At 40.1% G+C, this 24,755-nt stretch overlaps 2 protein-coding genes across 2 annotated transcripts; one reads left to right on the forward strand and one right to left on the reverse strand.

Moving 5' to 3' along the window:
• Positions 1–1,998: 1,998 nt before the first annotated feature.
• Positions 1,999–3,745, reverse strand: hmox1b (heme oxygenase 1b). The gene is made up of 6 exons (XM_028449631.1): positions 3,634–3,745; positions 3,469–3,517; positions 3,128–3,239; positions 2,827–3,042; positions 2,442–2,714; positions 1,999–2,359 (listed from the first exon to the last, which is right to left on the reverse strand). The coding sequence occupies exons 2-6, from the start codon at positions 3,510–3,512 to the stop codon at positions 2,180–2,182; spliced, it is 825 nt and encodes a 274-aa protein (XP_028305432.1). The 5' UTR covers positions 3,513–3,517; positions 3,634–3,745; the 3' UTR covers positions 1,999–2,179.
• An 11,538-nt stretch (positions 3,746–15,283) lies between these two features.
• On the forward strand, positions 15,284–22,998 carry LOC114467358 (uncharacterized). Its single transcript, XM_028453570.1, has 8 exons — positions 15,284–15,548; positions 17,531–17,838; positions 17,942–18,052; positions 18,256–18,375; positions 19,334–19,682; positions 19,781–19,840; positions 19,952–20,286; positions 21,177–22,998. Exons 2-8 carry the CDS (start codon positions 17,533–17,535, stop codon positions 22,722–22,724), a joined length of 2,829 nt encoding a protein of 942 aa, XP_028309371.1. The 5' UTR covers positions 15,284–15,548; positions 17,531–17,532; the 3' UTR covers positions 22,725–22,998.
• The last annotated feature ends 1,757 nt before the right edge of the window (positions 22,999–24,755 follow it).

Consider the following 24,755-nt stretch of genomic DNA (forward strand, 5'->3'; position numbering starts at 1 on the left):
ACTTTAATTATTCCCCCAGAAAACCTTAAAAGGGGAACACTTTTCAACCTCTTTTTACCCATTTTCCTTTGGCCATTTTACAACTTCCTTTGTAAACTGCTGGATGAGTGAAAACTTCCTTCAACTAAACCATGACAAGACGGAGGTGATTGTCTTTGGTAACAAGGAAAAGAGGACTGCTGTCAGCAATTATCTTGAGTCTCGATCTTTAAAAGCTAAAGACCAAGTCAAAAACCTTGGTGTTCTGATTGACTCAGATCTTACATTCAGCAGTCAGATCAAATCTATCACAAAAACAGCCTTCTACCACCTAAAGAACATCTCCAGAGTGAAAGGTTTAATGGCTCAGAAAGACCAGGAGAAACTGGTCCATGCTTTTATCTCCAGCAGACTGGACTATTGTAATGGTCTTCTGACAGGAATCCCCCAAAAGAGCATCAAACAGCTACAGCTGGTTCAGAACGCTGCAGCTCGGGTCTTAACCAGAACAAAGAGGTCAGAGCACATTACTCCAGTTTTAAAGTCTTTACACTGGCTCCCAGTCAGCCTCAGAATAGACTTTAAAGTTCTGCTGCTGGTGTATAAATCTGTGAATGGGTTTGGTCCAGAATACATCAGTGAGATGTTAGTCAGGTATGAACCCAGCAGGTCTCTCAGATCTATGGACACAGATCAGATAGTGGAGCCCAGAGTTCACAGTAAACATGGTGATGCTGCTTTTAGTTGTTATGCTGCAAAGAAGTGGAACAAACTGCCAGCAGAGTTGAAGTCAGCATCCAATGTGAACATTTTTAAATCAAAGTTAAAGGCACTTTTTTTCTCTACTGCATATGATTGAGAGAGAGATTTTTTGTCATGTTGTTGATGTAATGATGATTTTACTGATGATTTTAAATGATTTTACTGATGATTTTAAATGTTCTTATTGATTTAAATGTTCTTATTGATTTTAAACAATTGAATGTTTTATCATGTAAAGCACATTGAGTTGCCTTGAGTATGAAATGCGCTATATAAATAAATTTGCCTTGCCTTGCCTTGCCTTTGTCCCATTTTTGCATCTTTAAGACACTTTTTTCAGACTTCAGCTTCCTTTTGCCAATAAATATCCCTTTTTTCATATTTTTGTCCATTTTCGCAAGTTCTTTTTGACACTTTTATCCAGTTTTTGTCCTTTCTTTACTTTATTTGTCCACTTTTCATCCAAAAAAGCTAACTTTCCCCAATAAATACCACTTGCTTCATTTTTCTCTGCATTTTGCCTCTTTTCGTTTCACATTTTTGCCTTTTTTCACTATTGTTTGCCACATTTTGACCTTTTAAGCTACCCTTTGCGATTACATACCACCTGGTTCCTCTTCATTTGCCCATTTTTTGGGCCACTCTTGAATGCTTTTGGCCCATTTTCTTCACTTTTTACTCTTATCTTGCCACATTTTTGCCCCTTTTGGACCATTTTTGCCCACCTGTTACCTGTCTGTCTCCACTCGCTCATCAAAAAAAAAAGAGTAGCGGACCGGACCGGCCACTGCATGTCGACGGCCCACCGGGGTGATGCCCGGTATGCCAGATGGCCAGTCCACCCTTGATTGTGGGCTTACCCTTTAAGAAACGTCCCGTAATTTAAAACCAATAGCAGCATCCTAAACACTGTACTTTATTCCCTGCACAACATCTTTAAACACTTACACTTGGAAATGTGGTTATCCCATAATAAGAGCGCGGTGGCAGATGCTGGCGTAATTGATTTTAAAATAATTAGCGGACATTGCAGGTGGTTTATCAGCAAATGTGCTCATTAATGGTTAGCCCATATGAACAGGGATCTGCTTCCAATGTGTGAACTTTAATACAACAAAGGGCCAAATGAACAGCAGGCGCAGTCTGTGGTCAGAGCCAGAGCATCTGCACTTCTCTGCACCAGCTGGTGGCTCCACAGCAGAACTATCAGCACCGGAACAAACAGTATTAAAAGAAACATAGACACAAAAACCAAGCTGATATTTCACACCTTTGGAAGTGTTTACTTGTATTAAAATGTTCCATATTTACATTACAAAGTCCAATATGTACGTTTTGCATATTTACAGACCTAATGCTTTTCACTCCTCATGTACAAAAACATTTGACAAAATATGTTGACAGTAAAACATTAGCCTCAGATTTCTTTGTGTCTTCACTATAAAGCATAGATCCCTGCGCTGACAGTAGCTAAAGCCACAAACAGTCCCAGGATCAGTCGGATCAGTGGAGAAGAGCTGATCAGGGTTCCTGGCATTCTCAGGCTGTGAGTCGCTGTAGAATCGACTGAACGTCTGTTTTCAGTGACCCTCAGCATCTTCTGTAGATCCTCAAACACCTGTTAAAGCAAAGGCAGATCAATAATCAGCTACAAAAACCTAACCTAATGATCAACTCAACATTAAAGACTGTGAACATACCTGGATGTTAAACTCAAAGGCCTGGACGGCCTCCTCCAACACGCCGTTCCTCTGCTCCTCTGTCAGCTCTAAGCAGTTCATTCTGCTGCGATAGAGCTGTTTGAAGAGGTTGGGGCTGGACACACCAGGGAAGGCAAAAAACGACAGACCGTCACTGGTTTTCAGTCCCATTGATTTCTGGGCGATACGACCGAGAACCTGCCCTCCTGATAAGTCACCAAGGTAGCGAGTGTACGCATGGGCAACTAGAAGCTCAGGGTTTTCTAAGCCAATCTGAAAAATACACAAGGTAAAGAATGGAAATATCTTTAGATTAATCCTGACCAGTTAACTGAAAAAAGCCTCTTGAATGAGAGACGAGACAAAACGTGAGAAAAGCACACACCTGTCGGAGTCTGTGACAGTATCTTTTAGTGGCTGCAGGAACAGCAATCTTCTCTTTCCAATCCTGGCCATAGAAATATTCCAAGTCTTTCTTAATGGACTCCAGCCTGGCCAGTTCAGCAGGGAAATAAATCGGTGCGACACTAGGATGGTCGGAGTTCCTGTCCATGGCCTCCTCTAAAGCCTGGTAGATCTCATACAGTGAACACAGGAGGAGCTGAAAGGGAAATCATAGGTTTTAGATCCTAAAGTAACCACACAGCGGTCAGTCACGTATCCCCATCTATGTTGTAGATATCTACCTTAAACTGTGAGAGGGTGACCTGCCCTCTCTGGAAGCTTAGCATTAGCTCGGTGGTTTCTGCTCGGATGTGACTCTCTTTTGTCACGTTCTTGATTTGTTCGGAGAGATCCCTGAGAGAGGAAATAAACAAGACTGAACATAAAACACTGCTCTACACGGCAAAACTGCATGGGGTGAACATCATCTGATACACTTTACTAATAAAGGTTTATCTAATGTAGACATCACACACTTTACAAGCATGTGCTGGCACCTGGGCAACTAATGCACAAAACAGAAGACCCTAAATGTAGGGACTTTGCCACAGCGTTATAAGACAAGAAAGCAGCTCAGTCTGACCTGTCATCAATCTGCTCTGCTGTCATCATCTTCTCTGTTTCCATTGTGTCTGTAACAAAAGGAAAGAGGTCAATGTGATTCTATCTCAGCATGGTCACCTAACACAAGACTTTGAACATTGAGTTAATAAATGAAAGAATAAAGCCTGATTGTGGTGTTCTTTACCTGTTTAGATGAAGCCAGTAGATGTTGAGTTGAGTCTCGTGGTTTGTGCTGTGCGCTTTCTGCGCTCGTCCTCCTTTATACGATCCACTTCTGTCTCCTCCCCCATTCAGCTCCATGAAAACAAAAGCCTATGCTGACAAAACCACAGCTAAACATGACTTCAGCAAGGCCAGGAGGAGGGATTACAGCTACCATGACGCAGCAGGTTTGGGAACAGCTGGAACTGGTGTGGGCGGGTAAAGGAAAGGCAAAAGGAGGGGGCAAGGCCACTGCTAACCATGACGGAGCAGTTTGACAGAGCAAAGTTGAATCACATGAGAGGAGGAGTGAAGGTAAAAACATGACAAAGAGCTTTGAGAGCCAAGAGGAAGGAAGTGTTGATCTTTAGTGACTAATGGTGAGAGACAAACTGTCCTGTGACTGTGGCTCTGTCCACAAAACACAAGCTTTCACTTCCACTGTAATCCATGTTGTTTGTTTAGTGTCACACTTCCTTCACAGCATCAAACATTTATAAAGTTTTCATAAAAGCAAATATTACGTATAAGAAAACGATTTGCATATTAATGTAAGTTAAAGGCAGGGTAGGTCATTTTCAAAAACTAGCATGATTTTGAAAGTAGCATCCTCCGAGTGCTCCGCTTTCACCCGCCACCTCCCCTCTTTGCTCCCTCTAAAGTCACGCCCCTCACTCACATGCACGGTGTAAGTACCAAATATGTCCGGGCTGCCAAAATAGTCCGGGGCCTGCGACTGCCAATGACGTAGCAGCCCAGACCAACAACGATATTTAGATATTTTATGTATATAAACCTGTTCATAGGCTGTACTTAGTGTTTTATAGTATGTTTCATTTTATTCAAGATTTCACATGCTGTTATAACCTCAGCTCTGACTACATATTGCTTTACTGTACTAGATAATTACAAATGGTAACTCCACATGTTTATTTTAATGTATATAAAGTCATTAAAATTACCACAGTACACGTATTGTTTTGTCTGCAAAGTAATGCATGTTTTCAACTGAAATTATTCTATCCCATGCATCCCAGGCTTTGCGATTAAATGTATTTAAAATGTGTAATTATAAATACTTTTTGTGTCTCTGTTTTTTTTTTTTATTATCTTGATCTTTATACAAAGCAGCAGATGTGCTTTAATGTCAAATCACTCATCCTCTATAACCAGTAGAACCAGACAGGTTCATTTGGCTCTTTGTTCTGCCATAAAAAAACACATAAAGTTCCAAAACAGGGTTCTCACTGAGCTTGAGATATACCTTGTGATCATAATTGTAGTCAAAATAATTCATAATGTTTAACAAATTTGACTCTAAAACAAGGCAAAATATCATGTAAATGAGGCATTTGTCTATGAAGTAAAAAAGTGTAAATAAATAAAATACATACAATACAACTGAGCAAACACTTAACACATGTATTTATTTTAGTACCAGTAAGTGAATATGCAATAAGGACTATATACAAACAAAAAAATGCACTATAGTTAGTAACAAATAGACACCAAATAATTATTCTTATTTTATTATATTATATTATATTATATTATATTATATTATATTATATTATATTATATTATATTATATTATATTATATTATATTATATTATATAACCATATAGGCTACAACAGTTAAACAACACATAAAAACAAACATTTAATAGAATACAGTGACATGAATAACTTATCTGAAAATCCTAACTCCTGACCAATGAGCGACCGGGAACATATGACAATTGTAGACTCTCGACCAGTAGCCAGACTCCGGACTAATTTGGCGGCCCAGACACATTTGGTACTTACACCGGTGCTCCAATAGCGGGATCTAAGCTCATCGCTTGTATTGTGTAGAAACTACATCATCTCATGTCTCATTCAGCTGTAAGTAAAAACTAAACTTATTGATATATATACTGTATCTTTAAAAACATAACTAAAAACTCTGTTTTAACTCTGTCACGTGCTTTGAGCAGGGAGACAGAGAGACGTGATTGGTTTATAAAAAACGAACTCTTTTTTAATTGGTCAAAGTTATTACAGGTTTAGAGCTTATACAGATGACAGATTTTCTTTGTTCCTTTCTCAGAGCACATAAGGTCTTAATTTCTGTCATGACATAATGACAATTTCAGCCAAAAACTTGTAAGTGTATCTTGAGGAAATTACCTACCCTAGCTTTATTAGTGAAAACGTTCCAAGATAAAAAATAATCAGAAAGATGTTATATTTGTATGTTAAATTGAAAAAGTATTAAAGTTGTAAGTCAAAACATAGTTTAATTCAGAAAATAAAATAAAACATTTAAAACTGAGAAATTTGTTAATTTGAATTTAATAACTAAGAAATTATTATTATTATTATTATTATTATTATTATTATTATTATTATTATTTATTTTTTAATTTTTTAAAATTTATTTATTTATTTTTATTTATTTTTTGGGGGTGGGGGGTGGGGGGGGGGGGGGTGATAAAATAGATGTCAGAAGTGCTGGTAAATGTTAAATAATGCAGCTTTATTTAAGAAAAATGAAAGCCCAGCATGGATACATTTGTTATTGTAAATCTACACATTTTCTTTCTTCTATTCAGGATAAAGACATAATAGCATACTTTAGCATTTTATTGATTTATTTATTTTTGACTTTATTAACCTTGAAGAAAAATAATTAGAAGTGAAGCAGAGTCTTCCTTTCTCTTTCTCTTATTTTGACAGAATTGTCTAAAGACGTATCTAAAATAACCATGTTCTAATGGCACGTCACTCCCAGTGGTTAAAGTTTATGAGTTCAGTTGTGTGACTGCAATAAAAACCTCTGTCAGTGGTTCAGCTTTGAAGATTACAGTAGATATCACTGATGTACTTTTTGAAACCTGACTGAAGTGATTGCACTGAGCTGTTCTTCATCTGCAGAGTCAAATAGCAAGTATGTAAAAACGTAAACGAGTGAAGGCCAATGAAATGAAAAGCTGCCAGACAAAAACACATTTTAGTGATAAATACATCTTTATCATGACATAGACTGAATGTTTTCTTCCTCCTGTTGTGCAATTTGTAGGAAAAATTAAAAAAAAAAAAAGATTGAAACACAGTAAATTAAGATGTTTGAGCACCAAAAGCAGCAGAAACAACATGATTTTCTCGTACAAACTCGTATTAAACATACTACCAGAGACGTATGACATGCAGGTACGTGCAGGGTGAAAGTCTATGTGCATAAAGGATACAAACTGTGCCGATTGTATATGAATGTGCAGATTAAGCAAAGGTTCACTCAGCAGGTGCCTTACAAAACACCAGTGACCCATTAAATCCTAAGCATGACTCAGTTTAGCAGAGGGAGGGGGAGGGGGAGGGGGAGGGGAGGGGGAGGGGAGAGCGAAAGGTGAGTCAGCAACTGTGATTGCAGTCAGGTCTCAACTTCACACACATAGTCCCAGAGTTCACTGCACTCAGTACAGAGTGTGTCCACCATTGGCATCACCAGGGTCAATTACATTTTAAAAGCATTACAATTACGTCTTCAGTTATCCGTGTTCAATTACAACTCAAATCCCATTACTTTGACCAGCATTTTGTCCAGTTACAATTACAAAGAGTAAACAAAGCGAACAGTTGACCTGCTGGTTGTCAGATTGAAAATATTTGCTTAAAAGTTGAATATTTGCTTTAATCGGGGTACGTAAGATAATGTGATCAGGTCCTGTATGTACCCAGTGTTTAGATGGTCCAGTGTGTTTGAGAACAACCCAAAGTGAATGAATCAACAGTACAAACATACTGACAACAGCCTGGTTTCTCATTGAGACTCATACATTTAAACTCTGATGGACTACGTTCTGTTAATCTATAGCAAAATGACAATCTGGCACAAATACAAAGCATTGTAATACAAATTGGTTGTGAATTATATTCCAGGGATAAATAACAGTACTGCGGCCCTCCACAAGGGGTCCATGTTTTGCCATTGTCCTTGTTCCCTCAGTTCTGTTACAGCTTGTGTCAAACTCCGTCCCTAGAGCATCTAGTTCAATCTGCAAAAGAAAGTAGAAATGAGAGAGTAAACAATAATTATTGTGTATATATTAATACATAATTCCCTTGTATATCTTATTATATTCAAATACACAAACTCAATGAAACTCCATAATATTTGCAGATCTCAGTTTTCCCCTGCTTGTATCACATGATAGCAGACATTTTTAATCACAAATTGTTTAAAGAACTCTAAAATGTTTCCAAATCCTGCAATTTTCCTCAAAATATTCCACAGAATTTCCCCAAAAGAAATAAAAATTGACGACGTTATTTATCTATTTATTTATTAATCAAGGAAATTGACGTAAAGATCCTGCAGCAACTGAAATCTGTCAATTGTTTGGATATTTTCTGTGCACTTTAAATACTGTTCATGTTATTAATACCTGGAAGTACACACTTGGGCACAATAAAATTGAAGTTGTTCGATTTCCCGGTCTTTAAAGGTGCAGTCTGCAACTTTTATAAAAGTGACTTTTTGTCATATTTGCTAAAGCTGTCACTATGTAAGGACAGCTTTACATGAAACTAGTAGTTTGTGTGAAAAAAAAACCAGACTCATTGAGTCCCCTCTGCTGATAAAAGAACCAATCAGAGCCAGGACTGTGTTTGATGGACTGTCTGACAGCTGTTGCTCACAGTCCCCGCCCCCTTCCCAGAGCTTTCGCGCCTTTTTTTTACAGTGTATGATCTGGAGGAGTAGAAGATGGAATTAGCAACTTTCCTACCAGAAAGGTAATTACTGCTGCTTGATTTACATTATGTTTGATTTGTAATTGTTACACTAGAACTCTGTGGTGCATTTGTTGTTCCTGTGCGCGCAGCAGCCTCCGTGTGGGCTGCTGTAAGTGACACTGTGTTGCTGTTGCTAATGCTGAGGTGTGTGCACATTGAGAGAGAGAAGCGCTGCAGTAATATGCTTTTAACAGTGCATGTTATATTACTGTGATGTTGCTGTCGGACTAACGTTAGCTTGTTAGCTCCTCTGAGGGAGGGACTTTGGAATGTTTGGAGGCAGGGCAAGAGAGCGAGGGAGGGAGGGATCTGAGAGTTGCGGACTGCACCTTTAATGTGCGGCCCACCTAATATCAGAGTGGTCTGTATATTTGGCCCCTGAACCATAATTAGTTTGACACCCCTGTGTTATATTCTCAAGCTCTGCTGATGCTTTTACTTTGTTTGGCATTAGTACAAATGTTAAGTATAATTTTAATGTAATTTAATTGTTTATATTTGTGTATTTATGATCTGCATTGCTAAAATAGGCTATTTCAAACTAAGCTCATCATAATAAATGACACTAACGCAGGCTTATTTCCAAGAGAATGTGCTGTATTCTTATTGTCCAGCAGAGGGCAGAAAAGGGTCACCCACACCTGCTGCTGGAGCAATCTTTGTCAGTACATTATATTGAGACATTTATTCCCTGGTATAACTTGTCTGAATTTTCATACATATGCATTTTTAATCCATCTTCATAGTTTCGTACGATTTTAGCCCACCTTTTGCAGCTAACAGCTTCAACTCTTGATTAGACAGCTTTCAAAAAGGGTTAGGAGTGTGTTTCTGGGAGGTTTAACCATTTTAGCAGAATTGTATTTGTCACTGATGTTGGATGTGAATGTTTGTCGCAGACTCTCAGCTCTAATTCAACCTAAAGGTGCTCCAATCATGTTGAAGTCAGCACTCTGTGAAGGTCAGTCAGTTCTTACACAACCTGATTGTTCATCCTTTAGGGCCCTGTAAAGTCATGCTAAAACAGCAGGTGGCCAATGTTGCCACAACATTTGAAGCATAAAAATGTCCAAAATCTCCAGTTTTGCTGAAGCATTAAGTTTTTCAACCCCTGGAAACCAACCTGACACCATAGTGGTAAGTCTTTCAGCAGTCATGATGTTTTTAAAGCTCCCTGTGTTGGAAACCTTGCATAGATGGTGCATCTGCTAAGTGAAAGTTAAAGATCAGCTATAATGAATACCTAAAGGAACACTGTGGACTTTGTGACCTAAAGAGTTGACCCATATGAGTTATTTTAAATGATTCCTCAGGCCAATATACAGCGCTTACAGTATCAATGCTCCGAGCGGGGCTTCCCTCCTGAAATACCAACTATGTAAGTTTGGAGGAGATGGACCGTCTTTGGCCAGGTCATGTGACCTAGAGAATGCCTGGAGAACATATCACTTTACGGCAGTCACGTGATCACAGGCTCGGATATACTCATTGGGCTAAGGCTTTTGCTACTATTTTTCCACCTGTTCGACTCCTGGTCATGGCCGAGGCTAGCAAAAAGTTTAAAACTGCTTCTGAGGAGGCTAAAAAGACGCCAAGACCCGGCCCCAAGACCCGGCCCACCTTTCTTCCAGCACCGAACACCGCCCCGCGCACGCTGGGTTGCCCATGCCCTGTTCGTCCCAACCCTGACTGCCGCGCCAACCCCCGGCGATGAGGCCAGTGAGTAGGAAGGATGCACCACCAACGCAGCGAGGAGGGCCGAGTGCAGGGCCTCCATCGGCGGCAGCGGCTGCTCCTCCAGCCATGGCGTGAGCCCAGCCCCGCTTCGCACCACAGCCTGATCAACCCAGCCCTTAGAGCCAATCCTTATCCTGAAGATACAGATCAACTACTGTCTGCATACACAATCAAAAGACAAGGGAGGCTGGCCTGACTGACTGTTTGTTGATTTTCGCGACAATTCTGCGGCGCTTGTGGCCAATAGGGGCACTTGACGTGAAAATTACAGGTCTAGCGCCCCTAGTGGCCAAAAGTTACACAGTGTGCTGAATTATAATTGCATTTTCTCTTTGATTTTCCTCTCTAAAATATTTCACCGGATTCATATTCAATAGGGATGTAACGATTCACTCAACTCCCGATACGATTCGATTCCCGATACTGGGTTCACGATACGATTCTCTCACGATTTATTTTACAAAATGGGACTGTATGTAAATGACTGAAAAATATTTCTTTATTTTTTTTTGGGAAAATACTGTACTATTTTTCATTGTCAAAAGAATCCCTTGATAAACTATTCAAAACAATGCAATTTAACTAAAAGTAAATCTTGAATGAAATAAATAAAGGAATAATACAAATGAATTTTTAAAATTCTGGTTCTATAGTAAACAATACAAAACTGCATAATAGTTCTTTTTCTTTTCAAAAGTGCAACTGAAAATGTATTTTGTGCCTTAACAATTGGACTTACAAAAAAAAACAAAAAAAAACAGTCATTTTACTGTATTTAGGGCAGATATTTGTTTGAACCAGCAGAGGGCGCTGGTAACCCAGTGGTCGGTTGGCATGCAGATATCTTGCAGTGAAGAAGAGATGCTATGCTAGCAGACAGAGCTAATAGAAAAACGTGACTTTTACAGAGATATTCGTGTAATATTACAGAAATTCTTTCGGTGCTAAAGGGGTAAGTAAATATTTTTGAATATGTTTAAAAGTAGAAGGCGGCCAGAAAGAAAGTATTAGCAGCCTACACGCCCGCCGCCTACACGCGCCCTCTGCTGGTTAAAAAAAGTACTGCGATTCATTTTTCACAGCATCGATGTGAACCTTGATACCTATGAATCGATTTTTAACTGCCTTACGATTAATCGTTACATCCCTAATATTCAATGAACCACTTGTGCTTTTCATGTGGTTAAAATATTAAAAATGCAACTTTAATTCAAATGAAAACATCTTATGTCAATACATCCTTTTCTTTTCTTTTTTTTTTTTTTTAGAAAAACCTTATAGTTTAAAATAAGGGGAGCAGATTCTACACACCTAACAAATATACATTATAGCTTACATTGTCACAGAAAAAAGATTAAACTTTTACTTAATTCAATGACTAGGATAGCCTTTATTTGTGGTTTGTGCTCAAGTTTTTTTTTTTTTATTGTCGTCAAACATAGGCCTCAGCATGTGACACTCATAATTACAGACATTTGTTTAAGCATTAAAACTCATTGCCTGCCAAGAATTTTTTTTTACATATTTAGATGGCTGTATAAATCTTTGTGTTATTATGAATATTCAACAGTATTTTAGTGACTTTTCCACCTTTTATTTAATCAGTACTTCAACAGGGTCAAAACATGCTACCTGTTGTAACCGGAAGCATTTTATCACTTCATTATCTTAAAGTAAAGGAAAATTGACACACTCAGGATAATGAAACCTAAAATATCACTATATAGTATACAGTATAGGTGCTATCAGACTTAAAAGGTACAGGTACCTGTAGTGAACTTTAATTGCAAGCTTGATTAAGTAATCGTGTATAATACGATAGGTTTAGTTAACGTTTGTTAAAAACTGCAAACCTGCCTTAGAGTTTTTGGATCTAATTCACTGTTTTAATCTCTCCCAACATGTACATTTTCCCACTCACTCCCGTGTTCATATCCTGGAATTGGTTTGCTCTACAGGCCTCTCTATTCAAACATAGGCCTCAGCATGTGACACTCATAATTACAGACATTTGTTTAAGCATTAAAACTCATTGCCTGCCAAGAATTTTTTTTTTTACATATTTAGATGGCTGTATAAATCTTTGTGTTATTATGAATATTCAACAGTATTTTAGTGACTTTTCCACCTTTTATTTAATCAGTACTTCAACAGGGTCAAAACATGCTACCTGTTGTAACCGGCAGCGTTTTATCACTTCATTACCTGATTTCCAGAATCATTAACTTACTCTCCACTGGTTCCGTTCCTCAGTCTCTCAAGCTGGCTGCTATCATCCCCCTCCTTAAAAACCTGGTCTCGATCCAGACAATCTTGCTAACTTCCGGCCCATATCCAATCTTCCCTTCCTGTCTAAAATCCTGGAACGCGTTGTAGCCTGCCAGCTAAAATCCCACCTCAACTCCAACAGTCTCTTCGAACCCTTCCAGTCTGGATTTCGTTCCCATCACAGTACAGAAACAGCCCTACTGAAAGTCACCTACGATCTCTCTCCTCTTACTCTGGCCATCTCAATATACTGTACTTATCCTCCTCAACCTCAGCGCAGCCTTTGACATCATCAATTATTCTATTCTCATCTCCCGCCTGAAAACCTTGCTCAACATCACTGGCTCTGCTTTGGCCTGGCTCCAGTCCTACCTCACCACCCCACAAAAGTTCATCCGGGTCAATAACCGCTCCTCCATTACTGCTCCTCAAGGTGCCACCCAAGGTTCTGTGCTTGGTCCTCTCCTCTTCATCCTCACTCTTCTCCCCCTTGGCTCCATCATCCATCATCACAGTCTCCATTTCCACTGCGACACGGACGACATTCAGTTATACATCTCAACTAAATCCATCACTCCCACCACCCTCTCTACCCCCACCCACTGCCTATCAGAAATAAAAGTCCATCCCCTCTCATCCGTAACCTTGGCGTACTCTGACCAAACACTCTCATTCCAACAGCACATAAATCACATAACCCGGTCTGCTTTCTTTCATCTAAAAAACATTGCACGTCTTCGCCCGTCCCTTTACTTTTCTGCCACCGAAACCCTCATTCACGCTTTCATTACCTCCAGACTCGATTACTGCAACAGCATCATCAACGGTCTACCATCCAAAACCCTCAATAAACTTCAATACATCCAGAACTCCGCTGCTCACCTCCTCATACACACTTGTCCCCGTGAACACATCATCTCTGTTCTTCAAAATCTACACTGGCTTCCTATCCCTCAGCGCATACAATTCAAGGTCCTACTCATTACTTTCAAAGCCCTCCATAACCTGGGCCCCTCCTACCTCACTGACCGGCTTCATCGCCATACCTCATCTCGATCCCTCCGCTCCTCCGTCGCCAACCTCCCATCCCCTCCCTCCAGGACCAGGCGTCAAACCTGGGGAGACAGAGCTTTTTCTATTGCCGCCCTCACCCTCTGGAACTCACTCCCTCAAAATCTCAGAGACTGCACGGACCTTCTCACCTTCAAAAAACACCTCAAAACCCACTTATCCCGGACTGCTTTTAATGTATAGCCATTTTATCTTGTAGTCTATCTGTTGTTTATTACATTGTGTTTTTACTTAATTCTATGCCTCTGTATTTTTACTTATTGTTTATCCCTGTATAGCATCTTTGAGCACTGTACAAATAAAATGTATTGTTATTATCATTATTTGTTATTAGTCTTGTTGAGCAGCCACAGTCTGCTCCTTCTTTTCCACTTCATGACCTGGTAGTGTCACACCTTTGTGTAAATGTTCTTCCTCAGAATCACCAGAATATTGGGCTGCTCCCCAGTTATATTTCAAGGAGTAATGCTGCATTCACACCGAATGTGTCTTCTGCGGGACCGGTCGCATCTGCCGCACGAAACGTACCGCAGGGTCATCAGGATCAAAAAATGTCCCCATTTGCTTCATCCGCACGTTTGAAGCGAAGCCCTGCCCACCAGCAACACTTGGTGAGTTTCACTGCCTGCTGAAGTGAGGAGCTGTGCTCCTTTTTCTCCTCTCATAAACATAAACCACTAGTGAAAAAAGCCGGTGTGATTAGCCGCTAATGCTATCCTAGCTCAGTGCCGACTTTCAATGATGAAAACTACAGAGAGAACTTTTATCTGCTACTACCACCTCCTCGCTGATTCTACTCCATGCCAAATCCTTCCTAGTCTGGTCCCAGTTATAATCATACAGCTCTAGGTGGTCACACACAGCTTTTACTTCATGGTTGAATGGGTGAACAGACCGGTGTCGTCATGTGAAACAGTCGCAGTAGTTCAATATTTTCAACTCTTGCGAATGTGCAGATATGCGTAAAATCGGGAACGCGCTCACACGGCCAATGCACTTGACATGGGGATTGGACCACACCGCCGCACAGGAAAGATTTCGCATCTGGGACGAGTCTCTCCATTGACTTTGTATGTAATCTGGACGTAGGACATTTCGTGACGCATCCGGTGTGAACGCAGCATAACATTGTTCCGAAAACTACTAATACTAAGATGTTTTTTTTGTTTGTTTGTTTTTAATAAATGTTTGCATCTTTTGTTTATTGGATGTATATAAATATACACAATTGACCCTGTAATTACAGGTACCCTTAAATGCTAACAAAAGCTTATTGAAAGTAGCTTAGGTTAATTATTGAACTGAATAAAATATATTACCTATGGTACAACACGAACCTTCCTCTACAACATGTGTGTTAAGAATTCTTACCCTTGATCGTTTTTTGTTGCTGACTTGTACTACTGGGGTCACTGAAGCCTTTCCCAGTGGAGTCAGGGGAGGACATGCAAACACTGCACAGAGACACCCAGAATTGAATTTCTTTGCATTTTCACTAAAACTTTGTCTAATATGAATATGTGAATCATTATCCATAATATGTGATATCATGTAATATCTAATAAGGAAAAGCATCAGTGTCATCTAATAATGTTGAGTTTCTTTTGGAGGTAATCATTTTTCAGACATGATGTGTCAGTGTCATATCCTTGTTAGAACAAGACAATCAAATATTTGCAAACCTTGTTTAACCCTAATGACTGTGAACCTTAAGGACAGCGGTTTTGGCTTGCAGGTGGGTGTGAACATTTGTTAACAGTAAAGTTTTTGTTATTCATACTGACTATTGGGTTTATCTCTTCCTCCCAATGTTGGAATGCAGTGGTTCAAACATTTAGTTATCGTGCACAAAAACATACCATTGAGATAATTCATCCAGTGTTGGGAGCGGCAAGACAGGCGTGACCCTAGTCGTGCGAAACTCACCTGATCAGGAAGTTACTGGCTGGCAACCGACAGGCAGTGAAGTTCTCTGGATGAAAGACAGAATTCAGAAACGACTGAAGAGAGACATCATATCTATGCTGAGGACCTCAAACAAATAAGTATGTTTCACTTTTTTTTCCTATCAGAAGAGAGGTTGAGTTGTTATCTCAGCTAGTAGAGTGCAATGAGTAAGTTAGTTTTAAAAGTGAGCCGAAGAAACAAAGTAGTGACTGAATGTTGCACAACAGGATTGACAAGCGAAAGCAGTCCTTAGGAAATAATACATGTGTAAAAGCAAGTCAGGGTCAAATGAATAAACAAACTATTTAAATACAGCATATCAAAGGGTTAACATGGTGGGAATATGACAAACATGTTTTAAGGTAAATGAAATTTCTGCAAGGAAATGAAACGAATAGAGAGAGACTGTCATTTGGAAACAATAATCAACAAAATGAATAATTATAGTATAGTAATTATAGTATTTCCCTTTTGTGTCTTGAATGCTCTCTACCCTGTACAGACATGAATGCGTTTGTATAAATAAACTAAGGTATTGTAATCTAATGTCCTCAGATTGTAAAATATTGGTATTCTTCATTATATTCAAATATACCGTTTTGCTTAAAAAGTAACTAAACCCTAAAACCTTCTGCTGTTAACTGATCCTGGTCCAACTCTCAACATTTTAATATTTCAATTTGGCATATTTAGTTGTAAAATATCAGAGTGACTGCCCTCTATGGGTTGAAACCAGGCTATTACAGTTGATTTTCGCTATTGGCTGAGAACAAGATCATGTGACGTTTTGGAACCATCTTGCATCACAAACAAGCAGTTAGCCCCGTCCATTTTCTAAAAACTAGCACCTATTGGCTCTACAATCTTGGTAGCCTAGTGATTAAGGAAGTGGGCTTTTAATCGGGGGGTTACCTGTTTGAATCTCACCTGGGCCATCAATGGCCATGTTTACATGGGAGCTTTAATTCCTCTTTAAAGCAAAGGTTGTTCTGCGCATGCGCGATTTACCGTGATGACGACATAATCCAGGACTCCGGCCGAGACTATTTAATAAGATCCTTAGAATACATAGATATAATGAAAAGAGTGGATGGATGGAAGCATAAACATGCAGACTTTCACACGGACACACACAGACTTATTAAACACACACAGACCTCGGTAAACGGAACAGGCTTCAACGGACGGCACGCACTAGGACCTGGAGGCGGAGTAAATGCGTCCCCGTACTGTAATATCACCAAGTTTATCATTATACAAGTTGATAGAGCAACTATCTTTACCAGTTAGCAACTATTTATTCCTGGTGATTGTTTTACTGGGCTTTTTACCAGTGATTAGTTGCTATCTCTCTTCCGCCCCGCGGTCCAAACTGAAACCGTGTGTTATTGTCGAGCTGCTGCTTCAAAACTACAGTCAAAATAAAAGTGAAAACAGTTCTCACGTGGTCATCTGTGTATGTTGTGTGTTTTTCCTGATAGACGTATCACAAATAAATCAAAGCCTTCACAACCCCCAGACCCAAAGCGGAATTGAATAAAGCCGAATAAACCGGTTTTCCATGTAAACCTCAATTCTGGAATTACGAGTTCCATGTAAACATGAAGCAGAACGCCTTAATTCCGAATGATTTAATTCGGAAAAACTAATTCCGAATAACCGTGGCCAATGTGGGATGTTGACCACTCCTCTCTTAACCCCCAACTGCTCCCCACCTTGCACACCTGCTTCTCAGGGGTGGGTCATATGCAGAGAACACTATTCATATAGGTGTAAAAACATATATGATGATAAAGAAAGGCAAAAGCTCCGATGTAATTTAATCTTAATCTTTATCTAGATTGTTCCATTGAGATTTTATAGTATAGACTAGGTGTGCCTTAATTGCTCCAGGAACTCCTCCCATAATCAAGCATTTTTTGATATTCATTCCTAGTGGCAGGTCAGGAGAAATCAGGGGTTTAGTTACTCTTTAAATTATCTGAAGATAAAAGACATTTTGTAACTTTGGTAGCTCACTACCAAATGCCGCCTGTGTTTGTCTATAATGTGAACCCTTCCCCTATTTGTTTTTCATCAGGAATGAGTGTAAGACAGGGAGACGTGAGGTTGGTCCTCCTGGGAAACATCGGATGTGGAAAATCGTCATCAGCTGACACAATCCTGAACCAGATGTCACCCAGGTCACTCAGCACTTCTCGAAGCTGCCAGCTGAGAGAGGGCCGCAGCGAAGGCCATGCCGTGACCCTCGTGGAGACGCCCAGATGGTACTGGGTTCGGGGGGAAATGGAGGACGGAGTCAGAAAGGAGACGGAGCGAGCGATGACTCTATTAGCACCAGGACCACATGCTGTGCTGCTGCTGGTGCCCGTGGGTCAGTTCACAGAGGTCAGTCTAATCTAACAGATTTATCTGTGATCACTTTACAACTTGTTTAAAAGAATTCTATGATTTTTGTAGCTTCTTATCTGTCATTCCTTTTTGTACCCAGGTGGAGGCCCGTGTGCCTGGAGAGTTGGAGGACTTGTTTGGTGAGGATGTGCTGGACCACACCCTGGTGCTGCTCACATGTGGAGATTACTTGATGGGAAAAACACCAGAGGTACTAATGCTTTGTTGAAAAAAATCACCTATCAGAACTGCTTGTATTATACACACTGGTGTATTTACCTCTATGCAGACCAGACCTTACACAAACATCCTTGCATCAGTTCCTTGTAAACCACCAGTTATTTTTCACCAACAAGATTACGTCACCAAAAGCAAAAAACACAAAACATTTTTCCTTCATGTGTTTCCTCCTAGCAATACCTCCAGGAGGAACAGCAAGGCCTGAGTGAAGTGATCAGGCAGTGTGCGGGATATCATGTGTTCAACAACCGTCGGCGTCACGACAGGGAACAAGTTCGGGAGCTGTTGGAAAAAGTAAGAATCTGGAATTATAGAATGCAGCTGGGATACATTTTGTTACACAAACTGACAGATTTTGTGAATTTAGCCATGGTTGCCTATAAGGAAGGGGGCTTGTAATTGGAGCGTCACTGGCTCAAATCGGACCAGGGTCATCATTGAGGGAAGTCCCTTAACCCCCAACTGCTCCCTGGGTGTCACACCACGACACATATTTGTTTGAAATCTTAGATCAGTGATGGGCAAAAATGTGATTGTATCTGATCCGAGGGTCACATTATCAACATTTATGTCAGCATTTAGAATAATGACTGATAAGAATTTTGTCTTTTTTTTTTGTCTTTGTGGTTTTGCTGTTTTGTCAGTTTTTAGTAATTTTGTGTGTTTTTGAGGTCATGATGTGTGTTTTTGTTATTTATTGTGTTCTCGTTGTAATTTTGTGTATTTTTATGTCATTTTCTGCATTTATCTTGTCAATTTGTGCTGTTGTGGGGTCACTGTCTGTATTTTTGTTGTTGTTTTCTGTATTTTCCTGTCATTTTGTGTAATTTTGTTAACAGTTTGTGTGTCATTGGAGCTATTCTGTAATGTGTTTTTTTTTGTGTGTTTTCGTAGTCATTTTGTTTGTTTGAGTGGTTGTCGTGTCTGCGTTTGTTGTTATTTTGTGTTTTCTGAGTCATTTTGGGTATTTTGTTAATTTTTTGTGTGTGTTTTTGTGTATTTTGTGCATTTTGCTGTCGATTTGTGCATTTTAGGAGTCATTTTGTGTATTATGTTGGGTTTTATATTCCTTCCAACTTCTTAAAATACAATTTTTGGGGATTGGTTTTGGGGGCCACACTAAATTAGACTCAGGGCCACATGTGCCTTAGATTTTAAAACAAATTGCATGCTTATTTCAACAATATGTGATATTTCTATCATTTGCAAATAATCATAATCTCTGAAACATTCACTCTGTTTATCTTTAAAGGTGGACGACATTGTGCGGAAAAAAGGAATTTATCACATAAAGACGGAGCAGGAGAAAAAACTTGAGCAGCAGGTGAAACAGCGGAAGAAAGAACTTCTTGAGCGTTTCAGAGCCGAGAAGGAGGAAAAAGAAAAAGCCATAGCTTCGTCTCTTCAAAGCACAGAGACGGTCCATAGAAGAGATGAATACATGGACATCCTGAGGAACAAAGACGAAAGACACGTGGAGGAAGCAGTGAGAGTGAGACAAGTGTCGAAAGGGCTTCAGTCAGTTGCAGCATCGGAGGGACGGTCAGAGACACGCAGCGACAGGAAGGTGGAGAGGACACCTAGCTTTAAACTGAATGCAGGTAAATGCTGATAATATCTGTCTGTGTCCTGTTGGCAAATATCAATCCATTAAACTCTGTGAAATTCACAATTGAAAGCTCTTTTTTTCTATTTTAAGATGGAGCTCTACTCACAAAGATTGCTGATGCTACATCAAATCCAAAAAGAGTCTCCACTTGTAAGTGACATAATCAACCTTTTAAGAAAAAGTCTTTATCTGGTTGTTCCAGGATATAAAAGCTGTCCACGAGGGCTGTTGAAGTTATGAATTTCACCGGATGTTTTTCAGATCACCACAGACTCAGCAGCTCTGAAGGAAGCTCCCCCGAGGCTTCTCCCACCTCCTCTCCCCGTTCAAATGTCCTCTCCCCATCACCACCAACGTTTGCTTCCTCTCCCTCTGTTGTGTTCTCATCTTCATCATCATCATCTCCCTCATACAATCCTTCACCTTCATCATCATCGGAGGATATTCGTCTGGTGATGTTGGGTCGATCTGGAGCAGGGAAGAGTGCAGCTGGTAACGCCATACTGGGACGCCAAGAGTTTGAGTCGCGTCCAGAGAGTCTCACATCCATCACTCAGCGGTGTGAGAAAAAGAAGGCTGTGGTTGGCAACAAAAGGGTCAGTCTATTTAAAGTAAAGGACTCTTTTTTTTGTAATGATCAATTGTAAGGGTGTCCAGATCCAATATTGATAACATATATCAGTCCGATATCAGCAAATAATACCTCGTTTTGGAATGTGTCAGCCTGAATCTAAAAACTCTGATACAAAATACATTATGACCTCCACCAAGGAGGTAATATTTTAACCATTATCATATGTTTGTTTTTGTTTGTTTGTCTGTTAAGGATTGTGTCAAAAATACTTAATTGATTTTGACAAGATTTTAACCCAAAAAAGACTTTATAACAAGGAAGATTCTATTAATTTTAACCAGATCAATATACTGATCAGTTTCAAAAATTGACTCATCATTGGCAAATTTTTCTAAAATGTATATCTCAGTTAATAATTAACCAATCTTTATGAAATTTGACTTGAGTTATGTTGGGTTGGTTCATCAAATACCCTAATGAGTTTCATCTTGATCAGATCTAAATTGTGCATTTCATGGACACCCATACATTTGGACCTACTGTATCTTTATTAACTGGAATAAAAAAAGATTCCAAGCCTTTAAAGTTTGAATAATCATGTTGCCATGATCAGGATCACTGATCCAACTAGATAACTGCAGATATCTGACAGAGTACATTGGGTGTTTGGCAGAGGTTTGCTCTTTAAACGTAATGTTTTCTTCCTCTCCATCCTTTTCAGATACATAAAGTATAAAAAGTCCTGTCACATTTTACATTATGCAAAAAAGAACAACAAACAACTACTAATGTTGCTGTCGTCTTAGCCAGTACCTAACATTGCTTGATCAAAACCATGGATGAAGTTTTTTTTTTTTTGTGGGTTGTGATCAGCTCGTGACACTGCTGCCCTTTCCTCTCTCTCTCCTCTAGGTGGCAGTGGTTGATACTCCGGACTGGTTCAACACAGAGCAAACCCCTGATGAAGTACGAGCTCAGGTCTCCTCCTGTGTGGCTTTGGCCAGCCCTGGCCCACACGCCTTCCTTCTATGTGTCCCATTAGACCAGCCTGCTAAGACTGAGCTGCAGGCCCTCCAGGCCCTACAGGAAGTGTTTGGCCCGGACTCTGTCCAGAAGCACACAATAATCCTCTTCACTTACACAGATCTACTGAGGAAAAGTGGGAAGGCAGGAAGTGACAGTGTGGAGTCATACATCGCTGATCACCGTGGGGATTTATTAAAGCTGGTGGAGAAATGTGGAGACAGGTTTCATGTGATGGAAATGGAAGGTGGAAGGAGAGAGAAAAATGTGGCAGAGCTGATGGAAAAGGTGGACCAGACTATGAAGGAGGCTGGAATGGAGTTTTATACTTGTCCTGCTTTTCAGGAAGCAGAGGACAGAGTGAGGCACAGACAGAGAGAGCTAGCCAAAGAGAAAATGCAACTAAAACAAGCGGGAGAAGAAGTGGACAATGGTGGGACACCTCTGCGTCATTCATACAAGCGAGTTGCTCAAGAAGAGGAACTGATAGAGGAGATGGAGGAAATGAGGGATGAGGCGGAGAAGATTGTGGGAGCCACAAATATTGAGAGCCTTCCTCCTATTACTCTGTCCAATATCTCTCCCTCACTTCTACAATCATTTTTGGACAAGATGAGGTCCTCTACAAAAATGTTACCCAGATTAGTGTCAGATGGTTCCACGTGGGTGGGAGAGGGAGCAAAGACGGTGAAGAACAGCCAAATGTTAGCATCCCTTGGCAGGGCTGCACAAAACAGCCAGAAAATGGTAGCAGACAGCTCTGTGTGGGGGAAGGTGGGAGCTACTGCAGGGAATGTCTCCAAAGCTGTAGGAGATAGAGTTCCAAAGGTAGTGGTGGATGGTTCAGCATGGGTGGGATCGGGAGCAAAGGCTGTGGCATCAAGTCCAGTGTGGGGGAAAGTTGGTTCAGGGGCCAAAAAGGTGGCAGACAACTCAGTGCGGGTTGGAGCTGGAATCGGTGCCGGGGCAAAGAATATAGCTCAGAGTCCTATGTGGGGAAAAGTTGGCTCTGGAGCCAAAAGTGGAGCTAAGCTGATGGCAGAGAGCTCAGTGAAGGTCGGAGCTGGGGTTGCTGCTGGTGCCAAGAAGGTGGCACAGAGTCCAGTGTGGGGGAAGGTGGGCTCAGGGGCCAAAGCAGGGGCCAAGATGGTAGCAGAGAGTTCAGTGTGGCAGAAAATTGGCAACAATGCGAAAAAGGTGCCAAAAGTGGTGGTCCTGGGTGCAGTGCTGGGTCTGGTGCTGGGTGTGTTTTTGGGAGGCACGGTTGGCGGAGCTATAGGAGTAGCAGCTGGATCTGCTGCTGCAGAGGTGGGCAGAAGAAAGCTCAACAACAAACGCACAAAAACAGGGGATGCAGTGAGAAATGTTGAGCTAACGCTGAATAACCGCACAGATGGAGTTGAAAGGCAATGGGAGAAGGCTTTAAAAACTCAATAAAGCACAGAAGTACTATCCAGGACTGATACCTAACAGTTACTGTTGATCCTCATAACCTGGACACTTTCTTTCTTTCTAAACCATCCTTTACACATTTGAAATAATCATTCGGGCTTTCTGAAATAAAATAGAACTGTGCAGTTGCTTTAACTCTATAAAGGCATGTTAATTAATGTTATATTCAACAACTGGTCCATACCAGTACATCAATGACACACTGACTAACACTGTCTGTTTTTGTGCTGTAATAAAATAAATTATCCAATGCAAATAATTTGGACATTTATCTGTTTTTATTATTTATGAATCAAATAATTCACAAAGCCAGGCAAAGTTTTATTTTTAAGGCGACAAAAAATCGTGCTACCCTTTGATAACACGTCTTTATATGCTAAGGTTTCATTTATTCAGACAACTGTTCGGCGTCTGCTGATTGCTTTGATGTAACCTTTGAAGTTTCCTTGACTTCCGCATAATAATTCCACCAAGATTCATTTATTCAGATAACTGTTGACTTTCATTTCTTTTTTATGCTTTTTTAAAAAGCAGCTCCTCATAAATCAAATTCCTAAGGCATGAACAGCTGAAGTGCAGCTAAAGTTGTGTGACATGAACTTGTCTGCACTTGCGAGCTGCAGGGGAGATTCTGATGTATCTGTGTGTGATTGAGGGGAAACACGTATGATGTGTGCGGTGCAGAGCTGGTGGAGGTGGAGGCATTATCTTACAGTCTCAGACTGGCAAAGGTCACCCTGCCAGGCCTCCTGCATCAGACCATCGCAATCCACTCCAGAACTTGGATTAGCTTTTATTTACTTTTTTTCTCCACAACTGTGATGCATGATATTTGAATAAACCTTGACAATAAATCTGCATACACAACACAGATTATAGCTGCAGGGCTTATTGAATATGATGAGTGCTTACTTGATGTGATCACTTGAGAATCCTATATTACATGCCACCTTTTCCACCTAGTGTAAAACCGCTCCATGTGTTCAGTTGAGTTCTTGTGTAACAGCACAAAAGCAGTTCCTATAAATCATGTCACCCCCCTCTGTGGTTGCAGAAAGATGCTCTAAGAGAACAAGGCACAGCTTAGATAGAGACAGTCATGGCTGTGTTGTGAAAGCAGGCCTTCCTGTTCCGTGATCCTAAAAACAGGGTGTGTAGGCTTTCCCACAGCTTTCTACTGATTCTCTCTCCAAACAAATGTCGTTGGCCATCTATGAGACAGCACTAACTGTCATTGTTTCCTGGCTGCAGAGAAACACCATCACGACTCGCAACAGCTGAACGTTATCACACCTTTATCTATTGTTTTTCCTCCTGGAGCCCATTTTTAACCACATCCACCCTGAACCTCAAACACAACCACACAACCCGCAATCGTTACTGTCGCATAAATCTATTGCTTCTTGTTTCCCACTTCCATATTGATTAGTAGCTCACACATGTATGCAGAAAAACATGAAAACACCTACAGTGTTGCTCTTATATGTATTATATTATTATATATTATTTGTAGGAGGTTGGAGGTTTGGGTCCAAGGATATTCCTATAGGCCAAGGGTCACCAATATGGTAGCCCGCATGGACCATGTGAGGTGCCCTCAGGAGCTCTGGTCACCAATGAGCTCCATCAGAACGGATTGACTTTGTAGGATTCAAACTCAAAAAATAAATACAGATGACAGATGGAGTCAGAGCCATAGTAGAGAAAAATACTGCTGTCTTCTCAACATTTTTTGGTTAGTCAATAGAAATATTTGTCAAATGTGTTCAGCGATGGCAGATTAGTTAGTGTTTGGATTACGATCCAATTTGTTGTTGTTTTTTTTTGTATTTTTATAAAAGAATGAAAAATATAATAACCACAAAGTTGATTTTTGTTGACAATTTAAAAAAAATGTAAAATTGTACAAACATGTCACATGTTTTACTATTAGTTAAAAGTTGTTTGTTAGTAGCAAGTAAAATAGGAAGATGATGATTTTCTATTACATGCATGAAAAATGAAATAATTGCATAA

This window comes from Gouania willdenowi, chromosome 1 (genome assembly GCF_900634775.1).
Source record: "Gouania willdenowi chromosome 1, fGouWil2.1, whole genome shotgun sequence".
In the NCBI taxonomy this organism is placed as follows: Eukaryota; Metazoa; Chordata; class Actinopteri; order Blenniiformes; family Gobiesocidae; genus Gouania; species Gouania willdenowi.

Excerpts from the sequence above, each read along its gene's own strand:
- LOC114467358 (XM_028453570.1), top strand. The coding sequence starts at position 17,533 with ATGAGTGTAAGACAGGGAGACGTGAGGTTGGTCCTCCTGGGAAACATC. Across the intron at positions 18,376-19,333 it reads TTCGGGAGCTGTTGGAAAAA|GTGGACGACATTGTGCGGAA; the intron begins GTAAGAATCTGG and ends TTATCTTTAAAG. Across the intron at positions 19,683-19,780 it reads TAGCTTTAAACTGAATGCAG|ATGGAGCTCTACTCACAAAG; the intron begins GTAAATGCTGAT and ends TTCTATTTTAAG.
- hmox1b (XM_028449631.1), bottom strand. The coding sequence starts at position 3,512 with ATGGAAACAGAGAAGATGATGACAGCAGAGCAGATTGATGACAG. Across the intron at positions 3,240-3,468 it reads GCAGAGCAGATTGATGACAG|GGATCTCTCCGAACAAATCA; the intron begins GTCAGACTGAGC and ends TTCCTCTCTCAG. Across the intron at positions 2,360-2,441 it reads CCTTTGAGTTTAACATCCAG|GTGTTTGAGGATCTACAGAA; the intron begins GTATGTTCACAG and ends TTGCTTTAACAG.